The 18,155-nt window shown below is 39.1% G+C and overlaps 1 protein-coding gene across 4 annotated transcripts in view; it reads right to left on the reverse strand.

Annotated features, from left to right (window-relative positions):
* ryr3 (ryanodine receptor 3) overlaps window positions 1-15,779 on the reverse strand; it is a 113,511-nt gene extending 97,732 nt beyond the window's left edge. For all 4 annotated transcript variants that reach the window (XM_012918973.5, XM_012918971.5, XM_012918970.5 and 1 more), the window contains exon 1: window positions 15,615-15,779. In XM_012918973.5, the coding sequence (XP_012774427.3) occupies window positions 15,615-15,662 (48 nt within the window). In that variant the 5' untranslated portion in view covers window positions 15,663-15,779. The remainder of the gene's footprint in view (window positions 1-15,614) is intronic.
* Between the last annotated feature and the right edge of the window lie 2,376 nt (window positions 15,780-18,155).

Genomic DNA, 18,155 nt, shown 5'->3' on the forward strand with positions numbered 1-18,155 from the left:
AATCTCTTTACATACATATAGGAGGTATTCATATATTAAAGATGGACCCAATGGAGTAATAGGTCTGGATTTGCATGAATCAATAGTCTGTCTGCATACTAAATACATGGCCAGAGCCAGTTTACTTACCTTTTTTTAAAAATAAAAAAAAAACATACATAAATAAAATGAACAGGAGAACGGTTCACCTGGCTGTTTCTTAAAAGTTTTCCAGTTCAATTAAACCGGTTGTTGCATACCAGGAGTCTTTACTTCCAAATTTCCACCATGAAAAAAAGTGTGTCAAATGCTAGAACAGGCTCTTCAGGTAGTCTACAGCAATCAGCAGCAAATACAGTATATAAGGCAATAACAATTCCAATAAGCTTGAACATAAATATCTGGTCCTTAAACCTCAACACAGTCTGAACTCCCTTAGACAATATTTTTTGTAATTTATTTAAGTAGTCTTTTTATTTGTTCCCTGTCATGAGAACGTGATCCCACACTGCTTCAATAATGCTGAAGTCTGTACTCTGAGGAGGCCAATCCATGACTGAGACTCTTCCGCTGTGTATTTGTTTATCCACATAAGCTGTTATTGCATAGGAAATATGGGATCTTTGTCATGCTTAAAAAAACAAAACTGTTCCCACTAATGTGCTTTTCTTATGGTGGATTACAACCTGGAATTTATTTTCTGTAGTCATACTTCAATTAATATTGAGAGAATTTCCAGCACCATTGGCTGAAATGTAACCAAATAGCTTCTTTGAAGATTTTTTTGAAGATTCAAGGAAAAAAATTGTATTTTTGTGATAAAGTGCCTAAGGACACGATTTAAAATTGGTTCTTTGCCAAGTTGTCTGTTATGTGTAAACAACACTGGTCCATCCCTTGAGTTAGGTGCATTTTTGTGCATGAATGATTCATAGGTTAGGGTTAAACAGCTTAAGAAAAACAAAAGAACAACAACAAAATAACTCCTCTGAAAATGGTCAGCTACAAAAAAAAAAAAAAAAAAACACCCAAAATCCCCCCCCCCCCCCAAAAAAAAACAACAACTTTTTAACCCTTTCACTTATAGTGGTCACTACAGTGGATAGCTATTCAAAGGCTGTTTTCTTGTATTTGTGTCAGTGTTTATGGTATACTTGGAAATACCAAATTCATAAGTCAAAACATATGTTGTCCACCTAAATGGATGTAAAAGAAACTCTCTGAAAAGTACATGTTAAAAAATGAAGTTCAAAAATAGTTTTGTCATGCCTAAAGATGAATAAAAAAAAACTTAAGAAAAAAAATCCTGCTTGAGGTTGTCATAATTCATGCATGAAAGGGTTAAAGACCTTCAAAAAGCTCAAGACTAGTTTGAAGAATGAAAATATACAATAAATTATCTCCTTGGAAGCAAAACATAAAGAAATGAGGGGTTGTTCAAGACTGTTGCACAGTGCAATATATATTGATGAGGGCAAACATCGCTCTTCTGGCTGCTGGTCCTGTGAAAGACTGACCAGTGACTTTAATCCTACTGAAGGCTTTGATCCACATGAGCAGCAACTGGATTAGTTGACCTTAAGTGGCAGCAAGTACATTTCACCAACTTTAAGTTTAAACACAAGAAAAGCAAATTTCTAATGCCTCACCACTACTGAAATACAGCTAAAACAATGTCAGAAATTAACCTATGACTCTCTCTCCCACCGATGTAGGAGCGGTGCTGAGCAGGATCAATGTCCACACTTCAAATCCTGTCTCCCCCCCACCCTGGACCCCCACCAATTCGCATACCGCCGGAACAGGAGCACAGAGGATGCAGTCTCCATCGCAATGCACTCTGTCCTCTCACACCTGGACAACAACAACACCTACGCCAGAATGCTGTTTATAGACTTCAGTTCAGCATTCAATACAATCCACCCCTCACAACTCATCAGGAAACTGACAGACCTGGGTATCAGTTCCCTCATCTGCAAATGGTTACTGGACTTCCTGACCAACCGCCCCCAACATGTCCGGCTGGATAACCGCTGCTCATCTACCATCACAATGAACACCGGTGTACCACAAGGCTGTGTGATGAGCCCTTTCCTCTACTCCCTCTTCACCCACGACTGCAGACCTGCTGATGGTTCCAACACCATCATTAAGTTTGCAGATGACACCACGGTGATTGGCCTCATCAGTGACAACGATGAGGCCGCCTACAGGGAGGAGGTGGATCATCTGGCTGAGTGGTGCGACAGAAACAACCTGCTGCTTAACACCGAGAAGACCAAGGAGCTCATCGTGGACTACAGGAGGAATGCTGACCCACATCCACCCATCCACATTAAGGGGACGGCTGTGGAGCGTGCGAGCAGCTTCAAGTTCCTGGGAGTCCACATCTCTGAGGATCTCACCTGGACGACCAACTGCTCCAAGCTGGTCAAGAAGGCTCACCAGCGCCTCTTCTTCTTGAGGACTCTGAGGAAGAACCACCTGTCCTCAGACATCCTGGTGAACTTCTATCGCTGCACCATCGAGAGCATCCTGACCAACTGTATAACAGTCTGGTACGGGAACTGCTCTGCCTCGGACTGGAAGGCGTTGCAGAGGGTCGTGAAAACTGCCCAGCGCATCGCCGGAGCACCACTTCCTGCCATAAAAGACATCTACAGGAAGCGGTGTCTGAAAAGGGCTGGGAAAATCATCAAAGACCCCAGTCACCCATCACATGGACTCTTCACCCTCCTGCCCTCTGGGAGGCGCCACAGGAGCCTCCGGACTAAGACCACCAGGTACCGGAACAGCTTCTTCCCCACAGCTGTCAGACTCCTGAACTCTGCCTCCTGACATCTGACCCACGTTAAACTCATGGACTGAACATACACACACCCACAATGGACAACTGTACCCTCAAACACAATAATAACATGGACTGAACCACCACTCACAACCACTAGCACTTTATATAGCCTCTGTAGAAACTATCTACACCCTCACTTATCTTAACTGCACTACTGTATAGCTCTGTGTAAATAATCATTCTGTACATTCGATAATTTTTAATCCTACAACTGTTTACAACTTGCATAGTTCCCATTTCTGTATAGCTGTATATCCCAGATTCTGTAAAGTTATTTATTTCATATTCTGTATAGTTTTTCATATTTATATCCTGTTCATATCCTGTACATAGCTTGTACTCACTACAGCCTGTACATACTTATAGTTATAGAATATTCACAACATACTTCATACCGTGTACATTATAACATACCATAATAGACCCATTTCTGTAATATACTCACATATCTATATTATTGCTAATATATATTGTAATATATCTATATCACTAAAGCACTTCTGGATGGATGCAAACTGCATTTCGTTGCCCTGTACCTGTGCATGTGCAATGACAATAAAGTTGAATTCTATTCTATTCTAATGGATAAAGAAACTAACAATTGGATTTTTAAGAAGCATTTAAAAAAAAAACAAAGTTGTGGTTTTAAAAATATATTTTGGTCGTTCTATATGATCCAAGTGAAACAATCCAGTGAAATGTCATGGTGAAATAAGTAGGTGGTAAAACTGGCACAGTACCGCATATGGGCATCATTTTAAAAACCCACAATCCAAGTGTGGGCTTCAGGGAGGTGATTACTGATAGCAGAAAGCATCAGTATTGCCTCAGAATCAATGCTGCAGCTTTCTTTCTAGTAGTGTGATGGAGGAAACACAGTTTGCTCTTACAGGCTACAGATGGAGAAACTCAATACGGCCACAGGATGACCCAAGACTTGTCACCTCTTTAAAATCAAGTAAATACAGCTCTTTCTTTTCAGCTGTTTGGAATTCTGGTGGCCTTGTGAAAGTAATGGGGCCTGGCACCATTACCAGCATACTATATTTACCCTAGGGTGACTTGACTATGACCAAATCACAGATGGCTTTTTAGTGAAATTTTCTGTTTGTTAGTAGGAAAAAGTTGCAATACAAGTTGAAACTCCTTCACTGAAGACTGGACAACTATTACGGATTTGTGCATATTTGAAATCAATAAAATCAGACAACTACAGTGTCTTCCAGAGCCAGCTTCACTTTGATAGTGTTGCTTTAGAACCAGAAGTGGTCAGAGTTGCACTGAGATCAGGAATCTGCATAAACTGGATGACAAACTGTCATCTGAGCAGTGTGAAGCAACAGGAGGAAGAGCAGAATGGACGATGGTTCTAAATAAAAACAACCACAGGGGACACTGTAAGGAGTGAATTTCTCCCATAAAAATCCCATCTCTATGATCAGTTTCCCAAAAGTAATTAAATGGCCATGTGTGGCCACAGCCAAGACACTTTAAGACACTTTCTGTCTGTCTCTGCACTCTTGACTTGATTCCAAGCCAGAGAATCTGGTGAATCTAAGGCAAAGTGATCCCTGTAGAAACAGCGTGACCATCTGCTAGACAGCTAAAGACCAGCATCATTACTATGTATAGGGCCCTGTCCTGTAGCAGGAGGAGGTAAATGAGGGTTGGGTGGCTGATTCCTCAGCTTTCAAGTGTAGAGCGGGAACTTGACCCTGCCCACACCGAAACCAACCCCACCCGTCCTCTGAATCCTGTGAGTTTGACACATCTCCAATCTAAAGAATACAAAATCGTTTCTTACACTGGTTAGAGATTTCCTTGTATGACCACTGGAACTGTGTTGACTCTCTATCAGACTTGCAGCATTTCCTACACTCTTTTTCTTCTTCTACTTCAATAACTGAACAGCCAGCCTGGCTCAACAGACAGCAACAGGTGGGCGTGTGTGCGCTGCCTGATGCATCCACCAACTGACACCCGAGAACTCCCCATGCTCCAGCATACCAAATAAACTCCCACAACTCGCCCGGCGCTGCCACCAATGTGAACTTGAGAAAAGGTGAATCTGTTCAATCCCTCAGTGTTTCTATTTTGATATGCAGGCTTTGCACACGTTCAGTGGAGATCAACACAGACAGGCTTTGGTGGTTAGAAATGTAAGGAAATCAAGGAAATCCCAGCACATTCGTCTCCTTGTTCACACTGCCTCAGTGGGTAGTCTGTCAAAATTGCCCTGTCTGCTCGGGAGTCATGTTTCTCATAAATGTCAGGCAGGGTGCTAAGTACAGATTGAGCTACGAGTTTTCAGTGAAGCTTAGCTAACAACATGGAGAGCAAAGCAGAAACAGTGTAGATGTGTGAGAACTACAACCTGATAAGCTTGATATACATTGATGTTGATGCCCATCTGATATGGATCTGATATCTAAGTTTCTGATATGGAAAAACAAGATTTTTTCATAAACAACTGCTTTTCAGATCTAAAAATTTCATTCATTCATGACTGATCAGTCAACTCCAAGAACTTCACTATAAGTGAGGATATTTTTCACAATCTCACAACCTTATGTTAATTTTTTTATAACCTTGAAGTGCCTTGGGTAAAAAGAAAATGATAAGAGAAAAGCCTGACAGACTGTAGTAGCAGTGTGAAATAGTACTTGAAGAAGACAGGAGTACTGAAAACCTGATAAATTAGTAATCTGACATTTTACTGTAGCTTTATGAGCATTTTTCAAAAGCCAAGATGCCCCTGAAGGTAGAAATAATCTTCTGCACTGAATGAGAGCTAATGACCCAAGTCAAAGACTCAGTGTTTCTGGTTAATGGGCGAGGTACGTCAGATTAGGCCACAGCCTGTTTTCTGCTCTGCCTCAATTTTTGTTTGAGACAAACTGAACTTTAGCAGAACAGTCAGCTGCAATGTTATATCTGTAGCTTCTCAGTCTTTAGTTGGTCTATCTTAAGGAATAAATGATGAATTGAAGCCCAATTCATTCTTGACTGTCTTGATACTTAAGGTAAAAAAAAAATCTTTAAAATTATATAAATGCTCAAATTACAGTACGCCCAACTCAAACAAAGCAAAAACAAACAAAAAAACAAACAAACAAAAAAAAAAAAACATGATGGTATAACACCATTCACACCTGAAAAGCTATTTGGCTTTAAGATTCATGAAATCGCTCCATCCTTGAATCTCACACAAGTATAAAACCTGGAATCCAGTTATTGATTTGATCTTACATTTATTTAATCTTTATTCTTGTCATGCAAAACATACTCATCACAATTAAGGTGTTTTGTTAAAAAACAAAACAAAAGACAAATAAATGACAGCATTGTACAAGAAGGAGAAAGATGTCCTTTCATTCCAGATGTTTAATCTTCCACAGAAGTCCACAGCACTCCCTCCTGGAATAACAATTCATCATCTATACAAGTCTGTGTGTGAGCAGCAGTAGCTGTTACACTCCGTCAGTCAATGTTTTGAGTCATTAACAACAAAAGCTAGCCTCCCTTCTCCCTTTACTTATAAATCTCTTAACAAAACACACATTCAGCCTCAGAGCACAAACAAAAATCATTCAGCATAAAAAAAGTACAGAATAATTTATAGTCGCTGAGCAGTAAATTATTAGCTATGTAAATTATTAACATTTCATATTGACAGAAAGCATAATGTGTTTTTCCTAAATATAAGGGAGAAACATTGACCTTTGCAGTCATGCTTCCTGTGTAGTCACTTACTGCTCCAGCCCTCCTGTCAATTCTCAGTCATCTTGTTGTTTGACAGGCAAGTCTTGCTGTAACTCGTCTAATTTCACTTCTCTTGACAATGTGTAGCGGGGCCCTGAACTCAGTCGGTTTTGATTTAACTCTAAGTTTCACCTTTTTCTCCTCTACCATCTACTGGTCTATAAAAAAAAAAAAAAACCCTGGAATTCTCACACTCGACAAATGTGTTGTTTTTCATTTATATTTAACCTTTGTTGCAGGTAGCAGCTATTTTTAAGAAAAGCTGGTCAAGATGGGGTTTCAGTTTTACAGCCCGACACAACATTAGGAAAGAGTTATACTGCACAATAACAAGTCCCAAAGTACAGAAACAAAAATCAGCAAAAACAACCAATCAGCATTCAACTTATTCAAGATAGTTTCCAATTCAATTATACCAGTTTTTAAATAAAATAAAATAAAATAAATTTAAATTCTCTTCATAGAAAGCCCAGGTCATTTTTTTAAATTCTTGAATGCATAAGTGCCATATTGGATGTAATTATATAGTTACTTTCAGCTGCTCCCTTATCACAAGGGGTCCACAGCAGGCAGCTCCGCATGTTTGACTCGACAGATGTTTTAGACCAGAGGCCCTTCCTGATGCAAACAAAAACAAAAAGATTTGTTCCCCCACCGCAGGAACCTTTTGTTTGCCAATCAAATGTGTAAACCACTATGAGTATGAGTCATATACAAGATATGAATCAATCTGTCTGTAATAATCTGCTTTAGATCCTCTACCTTTAACGCAACCCTCTCATTAAGCCAACTTTCTTCCGAGGGTTTAAACAGCAGCTGGGTGGAGCAGCTGTTTACACAGCCAAAGCTGTGTGCCTGTTACTATATCACTAACATGATATAGTAACAGGAGTATAAAAAGCAAAGTCTGAAGCTTGAGTGCTCTATCCATTTTTGGTGTTTTTACATATAATGCTGAGCTTATTGTTTTAAATCTATAATAGTATTCATAGCCGTGAAAAAGAGAAGAAAAACATTATAGTTTATCTGTCAAACACTTCAAGTGGCTGAAGGTGAAAACTTTCCCCCATCTCTCTCTTTCCACTAGAGAAACAACGGATCTGTCTGGATTTAAGACATGACTGGAAGATTAATTTTAATCGCTTCTATAATATCGCTTTTACACTCAGTAAACTACAGAGGAAACTGAAGCACTTTTGTAAAATAATACTCAATTAAACTCATTTAAGCTTCTGTCATTTGTACAAAACAATGAAACGCTGATGTCATGTATAATCAATACATCATTTATTTTGTTCTTGTTGTCGTCATCTATAATTACTGCCATGGGGATTTTCATAAAAAACAAAACAAAAAAAAACTAACCCTTAAGAAAATATCACAAAATATAGTTTGAACTTATCTGACAGTCTTGGAGAATCCTTGAGGAAAGTCTTTTTTTTTTTTTTTTTTTTTAAATGAAACATGTCTTCAGCACATGTTTAAAAACAAAAAAAACAAAACAGGAATCTCGCAGGCCTCAGGAGCTACACACCGATTTGTCATTGAAGATGCATTTTATATTGTACAGTCACTGTCACGCTTAACTTGGATGTATATTAAAGTCTTTTATATGTGTAGGTGTTCATATGCAAGTTTGTGTGAATACCTGAGATAACATCATGGCTCAAAATGAATAATGCACCACACATCTAAGCTCTATATTTAAAAAGAAAAAGAAAAAGAAATAAAATTCTGCATTCAGGTAGGTTTTGCCCAGCGGTACACTGCCATGGATCACAGACCCCAAGATTTATATGGTGTCCTCATAACAAATTGGATTTTCTTGGCTTAGTTTGTATGCATATTGCTTTAGAGCAGCTTCAAATAATAGAGGCCACCATGCGTGCAAGGCCGAGACGTCCACCTCAGCAGAAGCGCTGAAAAATCGCGCGCGGGGGGGGGGGGGGGCTTGAGATGGAACTGGGGAGTCTCTCGGTCTATCATCCTGTCTGATGAGATAGAGTGGACACAGGCAAAGTGTAGTGGGTTGTGAGAAGATTGTGTATGTGTGTGATCGTGAACTGAGAACCAGACAGGAAGAGAATTGCAGATATCAGGTAAAGAGAAGACTTTCACCTGAGACTGACTTCAGCTCTAAGCACTCAGCTCCTAGCCTATAGCATCAGGTGTATTAGTCCACATGCTGTCAGCGCTGAGTGTGTCAAATTTGATGCAAATTTTAGCTCTGATGCTACTGTAGCCTCACACATGTTAGGGCAAATACAGCTTCTTCAGAACACATTTCACAAAGGTCAAATTTTAATTCCTCTGACAGACTGGACAGCTGTGGCTCAATAGAAGACGTGACAGGATAAAATCATTGAGCATTTAAGCGTTTTGCCATAGATCAGTAGCAGTCTGAGACAAGGTAAACCTCCCTCCGCACAAAGGCTAGACATGAATTCCAAATCCATCCTGCTGCAAGATGTCATTTCTACACTGCACCCGCCATGGCTGGATGCACACAACAAATAGAAGTTCACTGAAAAACCGATGACGAGAGAATTACTAGCGACATGACAAACATAATAATTATTTCTAAAACAGTGGAACATCTAAAAATGCTATTAAATGGTGGGATCAGTAATGTAAACAATACTTCTATTTCTGTTTATTTAAAATGACGTGGAAATGAGTCCTTGAACTTTATTATTACTGTAAAATGCACTTGGCACCCAACTGACTGTATGCCAAGGTGTCCCTGTAAAAATGCTTATATGCTCAGCACACTTAAAGCTCCTATAAAAAAAACTTGCATCAAATGGCAAAGAGAAAATAATTAACTGCCATCTGAATCTGCAGCTCTGCTCATCTCAAAGGAGTTTTATCGTAAAGTACAGTTTATTGTTTGGTAGATTGGCTTGTTTTAGTTCACTCTTACTACCTTGAGTGCTGCTTCCACTCCAGGCCGAGGGGGGGGGGGGGGGGGGGGGGGGGGGGGGGGCATATAAATCTCTCATGCAAAACAACTAAAACAGTCACTGTATGAAGTGTTCTTGTAGGTTCTTGTAGTTTGGAGAAAAAAGAAAAGGAAAAAAAAAATAGAGAAAATACCCTCCTGAAGCCTCCTTGGCTCCTGTAGGAAACACCATTGTGGCCAAAGATGTAACAAAAAGCTAAACTGTGCTGCGCTTAACTGAAAATGAACTACATGACCTAAGAGACACTTAAACTTTAAGAGGCTCGGTGCCTGCACCTTTTGCTGTCCTCTGTTGATTAATGAAGGCAATTATTTAGGTTGAGAGTCCGCTCACGCTGCTGCTGCGCCTACTGGGATTCGCATGCTGACTCTACCTGGACCCCCACAGCAACTTGCTGCACAACGTCTGAAGCTGAAACTGAACAGTCTATCCAAGACACAGACTACATTTGCTTGGATTCCTGGTTGGGATATGAAACTCAAGGCATGTAGGTTGAAATTATGTTGCTCTATAAAGTGACTTTAGAGATAATTATTGATTATGACTGCATAATGTTTGCTCATTTAACTGGTTACATCTTATGGGGACAGCATTTTTGTGGGATAGCAAAACAAGGCATAGCTGTTTTAAAAGCAAAAACAAAATATGAAACTTTTACATGCAGCTTTTTGGGAATGAACACTTACATAAGGTCTCCAGGTGAAGGCATACCCAAAAGCCTCACACTGGGTTAAGAGACAAGAGCCTTTCCCTCCCTCCTTCATGTTTTATGGGCATTACATAAGCTGTTCAACACTAGTTAAAATGGCTGGAAACTGAATAATGAGAAGATTAGGTATCACTAGCTTTAGCAAACAGAAGAACAATGAAAGACAGACATTTTCCTGCTAATGCAACTCCACGTGAGCTTATATCTATATCATCTGACCAATTCATTTATTGTTCAGTTAAACAGCCCTAGTTTTGCATGTAGAAATCTAAAGCATGGAGAAGAGTTAGTGCACGACCATTACATCAAGGTTGTGTAAATGGCGAGGATGGCAGCAGCCTCGCTGTCCTTCAGTTCTGATGACTGTAAAGAACTGGACCTGCCAGAGAACACGCAGTTGCTTTGCCATCACAGCGTGTTCAATCAATACAGAGGAAATCCTTCTTATTCAATTTAGATCAAGCTCAGGGAGGTTCACCTGAGGCTACAGGACAACACTCCATATCTTATTAGAGAGACAAACTTTGCAAGGGCGCCAACTAGTGCAACATGGAACATGTGCCATCCTTCAATCAGGCTGCAGTGCCACTTATTCTGTTGTGTATGAGTAGACAGACCTGTTATATTTCTTTGAAGCCCGCTTGAAGTGGATAGTTCATGCATTGTAGTGCTTTGTCTCTATGGACACATCCCGAGCGGTCACAAAAAATTGGCAGGCGCACAGATGTCTGCATGAAGTCTTGCTCTCACACGCTCAGTGGATCCTTGCAGAATCATGATATGGAAATTTTAACATGCCCATTACTTTTCAGTATTGCTGGCTATGCTAGATTTAGTCATCTGCTATAAATGCAAAGCTGCCTCTGTGAAATTATTCATTATTAGTTATGGGGACAAGCAAGACAGAATATGTGGTCTCATTTTTCTCCAGTTTAGTTTGTGAGTAGCTCGAAATCAGCGTTGAACGGCATTACACTTCATTTACTGTCAGATATGGAAGCCATGCAGGACCATAATAAACAAAAAAAGAAAATGAAATGCCACACCTGTATTTCCACATTAACGTGTGTTATTTAAAAAAAAGAAAATGCAATAATCGCCATTATTCTGTATCCATATTACATGAAACAGGAGAAGCTGTTTACACTTTATTTTCAAATAGTTTTAGAAACGATATTCAAATATTAAAATGGAAAGTTAAATGGTATACATACACACAATGCAATTTATTAAACATTCAGCAAGCATTTCCATAGTGAAACAGTTAGAAACTGCATCTGCTTGCAAAAAAGGTGAATGAAATTGCACCATTGTATTTTAATTTCTTTTTAAATTGACAAAACATCTGAATATTTCCCAAAGTATGGCAGCTTATAACTTCAAAGATTATACCTTTTTAACTTTAAGATACATAAAATATTCATAAAGAGGTGTGAAAATTAAACACGCAAATTATATTGTTGCATTTTCATCTTTGCTGAGCACTAAAATGACATTTTCAAGAATACAGGATTTAATTTTAACGTTGCCTGAAACAGATTTTCATATTCAAATACCTAACCTTAAAGAGTCGATGCAAAACCACTCTAGAAAAAAAAAAAAAGAATAAATGTTATGTGCACTCTACCCCACTCATTAAGCACCACAAACAGTTACCCTTACTCTACATGAAGAGATCCTCCAAGATGTAATCTGGTAATTATTTACTCACTTTAAGTTGGATTAAACCTAGTTTTAGACTATTTTTCCCCTTTGAGGAATTTAGCTTTAAGTCTTGGACTAAGATCAGTGCATATTTTCTGCAAACCTACTCAAAATGTTTCAACCAGCACCTACCAACACGTTTGATTTGAAACCTGAAAGAACAGTGACACTGTCCATTACTTTGACACACTAAGCTTCAGAAATAGCTGTATGTTACTATGTGGTTTAAGCATTTGATTTCTAAATGCTACTTTATCCCCATAAAAATGGTGTTAAAGTGCCATTGGTGTTGTGCGTCCCCGGCTGAAGCACTGCCCCTGGTGTGGTTTAGTTTAGTGCCAGGCGAGCAAAGCTATATGTGCTGTGGAAGCATCATCTTTAAAAAGGCTAAATTTAAGCCCCTCAAGTCCTCGCCTTGGTATGCAGAAGGCTGCCAGAACAACATAAACTCCAAATAAGCCCAGAGGAGCTACTGGTGGACTGCAAGCCTTGAACACCTGGCTTAAAAAGTGCAACAGCAGCTCACCTGGACAACACAGGTTTTATTATTTATTTATTTTTAAAGTGTGTATAGTGCAAACATACCAATAATACTTCTACAAAGAAAGCCGCAGCTGAACAGGTTAAACCCAACCCAACTGATACTGTAGCTATTCCTGTCAAGCTTTCTCATGTGACACTGCTGCATTTTACAGAGATAATGTTGGAAATTTTAATCAGATTGGAAGCAAAACAAACCAGGCTTCTTGTTTTCAGCCACTGGCTGAACAAATAATGTTCTCTGGCAGATTTTGTTGTTTAATTATTCCAACTTATTTATTTTTCAGGCAAAAACTCCACTAAATGTTCTTACGGTAGTATGAATTTGAAGACTATAAACATGATTGTGGTAAAAGACCCAGGAAAAAAAGGAACCTACTTTTATTAGACCTGGGTCATTATTCTTTCATCCTAAAATACATCCTTAATTTATCAAGCTTGCATACTTACTATGTTTTTAAAACTATGGCTTTTAGGAGAATGATTAGCTTATAATGTGTCTGGTCATTTACTACAAACACTGCTTGTAACTCTCTCTGCTCTCAGGAGAAACGAAATGCATAAATCAGTGCCTAAATACTCCTTTTTTGTATTTCCAGTGGCCAGAGTTTAATAATGATTAACTGACATATGTTAACAGAGGAGTGTCAATGAATAAACCTTAATCCGATCCAAGTCATGAACTCAATGACTTTTATTCTAAATGAAACGCTCAAAGAAAGCCTGGTCTCAATCAATGAATGCATCATTTCATTGTATCATAAGGTGGAGTATTAATCATCTCCCTGAATCAAAGCAGAGAGTAAGCTTCGGTGGTACAATATTAAGTTTCAGAAGCAACTGCTGTCTTCACCTTTGACAGAGAAACTCTCATGACTGCCAGCTTTCTCAAAGTTACACATCAGCAGCGTTGATGCTTAAAGCAAATCACAATGTCTGGGCCTCTGTTACCATCTGACAAGATGAATCCAAAGCTGGACACTTTGCACATTTGGCCATTTAATTACATTGTTTCTTATGTTTTGTTTTTCCTTAAAATAGCAGCTGCAATTACCAAATATTTGGTCGGGTAATTATTTTCCTTCCATATCCATAACAAAAGCCATACTACAATGTCACTTGTTGGCAACAATCATTTAAAAACTTTTGAGCGCTACCTTCACAAAAGACACACCACTCGTGCAAAGGCTTATCCCCTAAATGTTCAACAGTTTGTAATGGGGTGTATTTCAATTAGCGCTCTTATTTTAAGGCTTCCTGTGGGGGCACGTTTCTCTCACCACAGAGGTTTGATAACAAGCCCCCCCTCACAAATCGCTGTTGTCATCAAATAACTGGGATGCCATTGTGACAGTAGAATCTGAGAGGCATGTGTCAGCATATCACAGGCTTCACAAATAGTGGGAGCTGTTAAGAACAAGGTCCCGCCTACTGCTCACAATCAGACAGACCTCTGACATATAGATCAGAGGTCATTTATATATCACCATCTCTGGGGCATCGAACTTAAACACTTAAACTCAATGCGACTTAAAAGATCTTACTAGCTATGAAAGCTGCATAATCCAAATATTTGTGGCTCTGGATGAAGTCTCAAAACAAGCCCTCAGTTTCAGCACAATCCTTGACTGTCTAGATTCTAAAAGATCCAAAGAGGGTCTAATGAAAATGACTACAAGTTCCTTCTTTGAAAATAAGAGTCTAGAGGTGTGAGTGATTATTATAGCGGCTAAACTTCCTGGATAGATGCAGTTATAACCAATTTGTCTCCAACAACACATCTAACATTATGGAAGAATTACATTACAATGGCTGGAGGGGTATTTCTACAGAGGCTTCACTTTCTCTGACATCCTGTTGCTTTCCTTTAATTTGTGTATAAAATTAAAATCTATCAGCAGACGTCTGAAACTTGCCTGACTTATGAAATACGTCACAGCTAACAAGCATTAACTTGCTAAATATAGCAGCTCATTCTGCAATTCACTGCAACTTTGATGTCAATCTACGAATTATTAACAGTGACGAATTACAGAAGAATGGAAATCAGTGGCTGCTTGAGCAAAAACATGTACTGTAAATCATTTTGGTACCACTTCAAAAACAGTTAATTTTTATGTCAAGTAAGAGTATTTCTGATCTTTATAATCTCATTAAATTTCTCATTTAGACAACAGATTAACAATAACTAGAAAATTGGCCAATTACAATATATCCAACAACTGAAAAACTCTTTCCAATGTGCAAATCAGCAAAAAGTCATCTAAATGCCTCCTGAGATTCAAACATAAATAAAAAATAAAGCTTCATAAAGAAGTATAAAAAAAATTGTAGCCATCGCTTCTGTCCATGTTGTGGGAGTCATATTATTGCTCACGCAACACCAGGGTCACAAAGCTTCAACAGATAATAAGAATACGAGCGCGGTCAAACCGCTACGATAGCTTTTCCCACCACACCAACATACAAGCTGTCATATCATTTACAAGGATATCTGCTGTGCATAACCACGCAGAGCAGCTACACCGTAAGCAATCTGCGTCAAACAACTAAAATAGTAATCGCAGAGGGTGGATTGCGTGTGAGCACAACTTATTGAAACTCTTCTCCCCCAGGCAAAAGAATATAACCATACAAAGTCAAAACAGCAGCGACTGATTGTGTGCGTTGGGCGAGGGGGGGTGGGCAATGTTTCTCGAGAAATCCAAAAAGGGATGATGGGTGGATGAAAATGAGCAGGGAATGCGTTATTAAACGACATGATGGTGTTCACCTTTTTTTTTTTTTTTGCCCTTGCACCTGCAGACGGGTCTCATTGAGATTCGCCTCATAAAGAGTCACGTCGACAGGTGCGCCGTGGCCGCGGGGTGCAGCGTGCAACCTGCGGCAACTTCCACAATCATTAATCATGCATATGCGAAAGCAAAGTTAACCACCGGCAATGCGTTAACAAAAACTTCCCTGATAATTCCCCTCGGATAAGAGATTTCTTTAATTCACGAGCCGTCTGCTGCCTCTGAATGCGTTAATTGGCGACAGGAGACTGTGAAGTGTATGATGTGAATTGGTTCTATCTGTCCGCACCGAGGAAATTTTCTTTACTTACAGTTCTCAAGAACTGGATCTCATCTTCCCCTTCTCCGCCCTCAGCCATGGCTGTGAAGGAGCCTGCTTAGACTCTGGAAGCCACCACTGACTGCTGGCAGAAACGCGATGCTGTGCCTCTCAAGCCGATATTAGCAGAGAGCACATCCACAGCCATATAGGGCAGCCCGGCCGAGCCCCCCTCCACTCCTCTCCTTCCTACTCCTCATCCACTCTTCCTCCTCCTTTCCCTCCCCTCTCCGCGCCCCGACGCCTAGCAGCAGCAGTGCGGATCAGCGGACGGACGGGGCATCAGGGGACGAGCTCCCGGTGGTGCTAGTGGTGATGATGATGATGGCAGCTGATGCTCTGGTGCGTACGAGGATGGGTCCTTGTGCTAAAATAGTATTACTTTTAAAATGTTTGCGGTTTGGTCTCACTCCCTGTCTGATAATGACGCATGCTGGTCTTGACTGGCAGCAGTGGAGCTGAATGCAAAGTTCTGAACGTCCCCGTCTCTCTGTCTGCACCACCATCCTCCCCCCGTCTCCGACACTTAGCAGTTTTTTCAAAAATCTGGAGACTGGTGTAAATTTAGTTTCGAGAAATGCTCTGCAATGTATAACTTAAAAGTGTAAAAAAGTATAAAGAAAATATAAAGTTATGTTTTCACAACGTGGAATCAGTGTAGAGACTTTTAAAAAAAACTTTTTTTACTTGTTTCATGTTGAACATACCTAAAGTGTTGCTTCATTACGTGCTTAAATGCCTGATTTTATGTGAGGAATATATATATATATATATATATATATATATATATATATATATATATTGTGCTTAAATGTAGTCAGGTTTTCAGAAAGAAATATCAAATTCGATTATAACATATTTATTGCATAAAAGTTGTCTGGGTGTGAAATATTTCACTCACAGTATAACTTGATGCAATGCAGATTAAATGCAAAAAATAAAATAAAATCAAATAACTTGATATAAAAATTAAGGATTACTGCTCGTGATTCAAAATATTGTGCATGACCAAACTGGTATCTAACTGGGATTTGACTTCGAAGCATTTAACATCCGTCTCTATGCTAAGTAAAGCATTTACAGCATTAGTCAGGTGTCAGTCATGTGGGTTTGAAAAAAAAAAAAAACTGATCATGAGAAAACGCACTCCACATCATGTCAAGACATGACTGACATCTAGTGGTCATCTTGTGAGGTCCCGGTACATTTTATCACGCATGATCTGTTTAGTTGTTTTCACATTATGGCCACAACAAAAGAATAAATGTCAGTATCATCCAGGAAATTCTGCTCTTTCTTCATACAGTTTAACTAAACTCTCAGTCACTTTTACTGACTCTTTGTACAAGTTGCAACACTATTTACACATTTTCCCATTTTTTCCAATTATGCAATCCTTCTAACGTCTGGTAATTTCGTGGCCTGTTTGACTGTCTTTGACTTGCTTATCTGCTCCAGTGTCTTTATAAAAGGGATATGGTACTCTAATGGTAAAGAATACTCTTTACCATTAGAGTATTCTTTTTTTTTTTCCTGTTTTGGGAAGTGTACAGTGGCCAGGTCTGAAGAGATAGCAGCACTGGCTTGCATGTGCATACATTAATATCACATAATAGGAGATTAAAATCACTTCACAACAACTGTTGTTCCGCATTAAATTTGACACCCTGTTATGCCATTTTTGCATAATCAGATTCATAAGCATCCATCTTCTTTGTCACAGGTATTATTTTTTGTAAAGTTAGTAGCAGTATGAATAGCAGTTTGCTTTCTGTAAATGTTTCTGTGATCCATCAAAGACAGCTGGCCAGTAGTCAGATTAGCCTGACCAGTGTCCAGCTTGGCATGGAAAACAGTTGGCCTAAATACAGTCTCTGATCACTGGACTTCTGCAAGGGCAGATGTGAGTTAAATAATGCAAGTTAAAACTGAGATAAATCAGAACATTTGACAGCAGAATTTCTCTGAGTTTATTCTGAGGTGATGAAACGTAAATAAATACTGAACAATGGGATGTTAGGACTGGAGTGAAAATGGTGTAAAACAGCATGAACCAATATTGAACAACTATGCAATTCATGGTTTGTTTGTTTAATTTATAATATCAAACACCTTTTTGTTTTTATACAACATTATTATTAATTTTACTTCAATTTAAATCATATCATATATTGTCCTGTGGAGCATAGCTGTCTGTTTCAGAAGGTTTAGTCAATACACCAATTTTTAACCCTAAAGTGATAGCCTAGTACAGAGATAAAGCATAAATATACTCCTGCAAAACTCTGTGATAACTATTTTGTCTTTCTTTCAGTATAGTTTGAATTCAAGAAGATTACAATAAGTCTAAATCCCCACCGGGCCTGCCGTCTGTTAGTTTTTCTGCTTCTGTCAGTACCTGTCAGGCATCAGGGAATTAGTGGTAGTGATCTTTAGGTGATCAGCCAATAGAATTTGTCAGAATTTTCAGCTTGCACCAGTGATTGGCTGATCCTGTTGTATCAGTGGGCGTGGAGTTGTCAGTTACCTCAAT

The sequence above is a fragment of the Maylandia zebra genome, linkage group LG15, assembly GCF_041146795.1.
Source record: "Maylandia zebra isolate NMK-2024a linkage group LG15, Mzebra_GT3a, whole genome shotgun sequence".
Taxonomy (NCBI): domain Eukaryota; kingdom Metazoa; phylum Chordata; class Actinopteri; order Cichliformes; family Cichlidae; genus Maylandia; species Maylandia zebra.